The sequence below is a fragment of the Crocuta crocuta genome, unplaced genomic scaffold (assembly GCF_008692635.1).
Source record: "Crocuta crocuta isolate KB4526 unplaced genomic scaffold, BGI_CrCroc_1.0 scaffold267, whole genome shotgun sequence".
NCBI lineage: Eukaryota > Metazoa > Chordata > Mammalia > Carnivora > Hyaenidae > Crocuta > Crocuta crocuta.
The window spans coordinates 834,530-834,897 of record NW_027531899.1 but is presented as its reverse complement, the minus strand read 5'-3'; the positions used below and the strand labels follow the sequence as shown (position 1 = coordinate 834,897).

Genomic DNA, 368 nt, shown 5'->3' with positions numbered 1-368 from the left:
GGGCGGCCCCCCTCCCCGCCTCCACAGCCCTCTCCTTCCCCGCCCCCACAGCCCTCTCTATGCCTCTCTGGGCCTGGGTGTGCCCCCCCGCCGCCCACCGACTCACTAGCTGTGTAAATTTGGACAAAACCACTTAACCTCTCTGAGCCTCAGTTTCCTCGCCTCTGAAACAGGAGATGATGCCTGCCTCAAGAACGAGGGGGCATCCAGCCAGGCCCCCTCCGCGCCTGCCCTCTCCCTCCCGCGGTACTTGGGAAGGCCACGTGGGCACCCTGATGAGGGCTGCTGCTCACCTCCCCACCGTTGGCGTACTCCATCACGAAGCACAGGCGGTCGTGGGTCTGGAAGGCATACTTCAGTGCCTGGGG

At 65.2% G+C, this 368-nt stretch overlaps 1 protein-coding gene across 1 annotated transcript in view; it reads right to left on the bottom strand.

The window, feature by feature from the left end:
• Nucleotides 1-368, bottom strand: part of AKT2 (AKT serine/threonine kinase 2) — a 48,033-nt gene that overhangs the window by 4,166 nt on the left and 43,499 nt on the right. Inside the window, exon 8 of the mRNA XM_077773946.1 lies at nucleotides 294-362. Coding sequence (XP_077630072.1) covers nucleotides 294-362 — 69 coding nt within the window. The remainder of the gene's footprint in view (nucleotides 1-293; nucleotides 363-368) is intronic.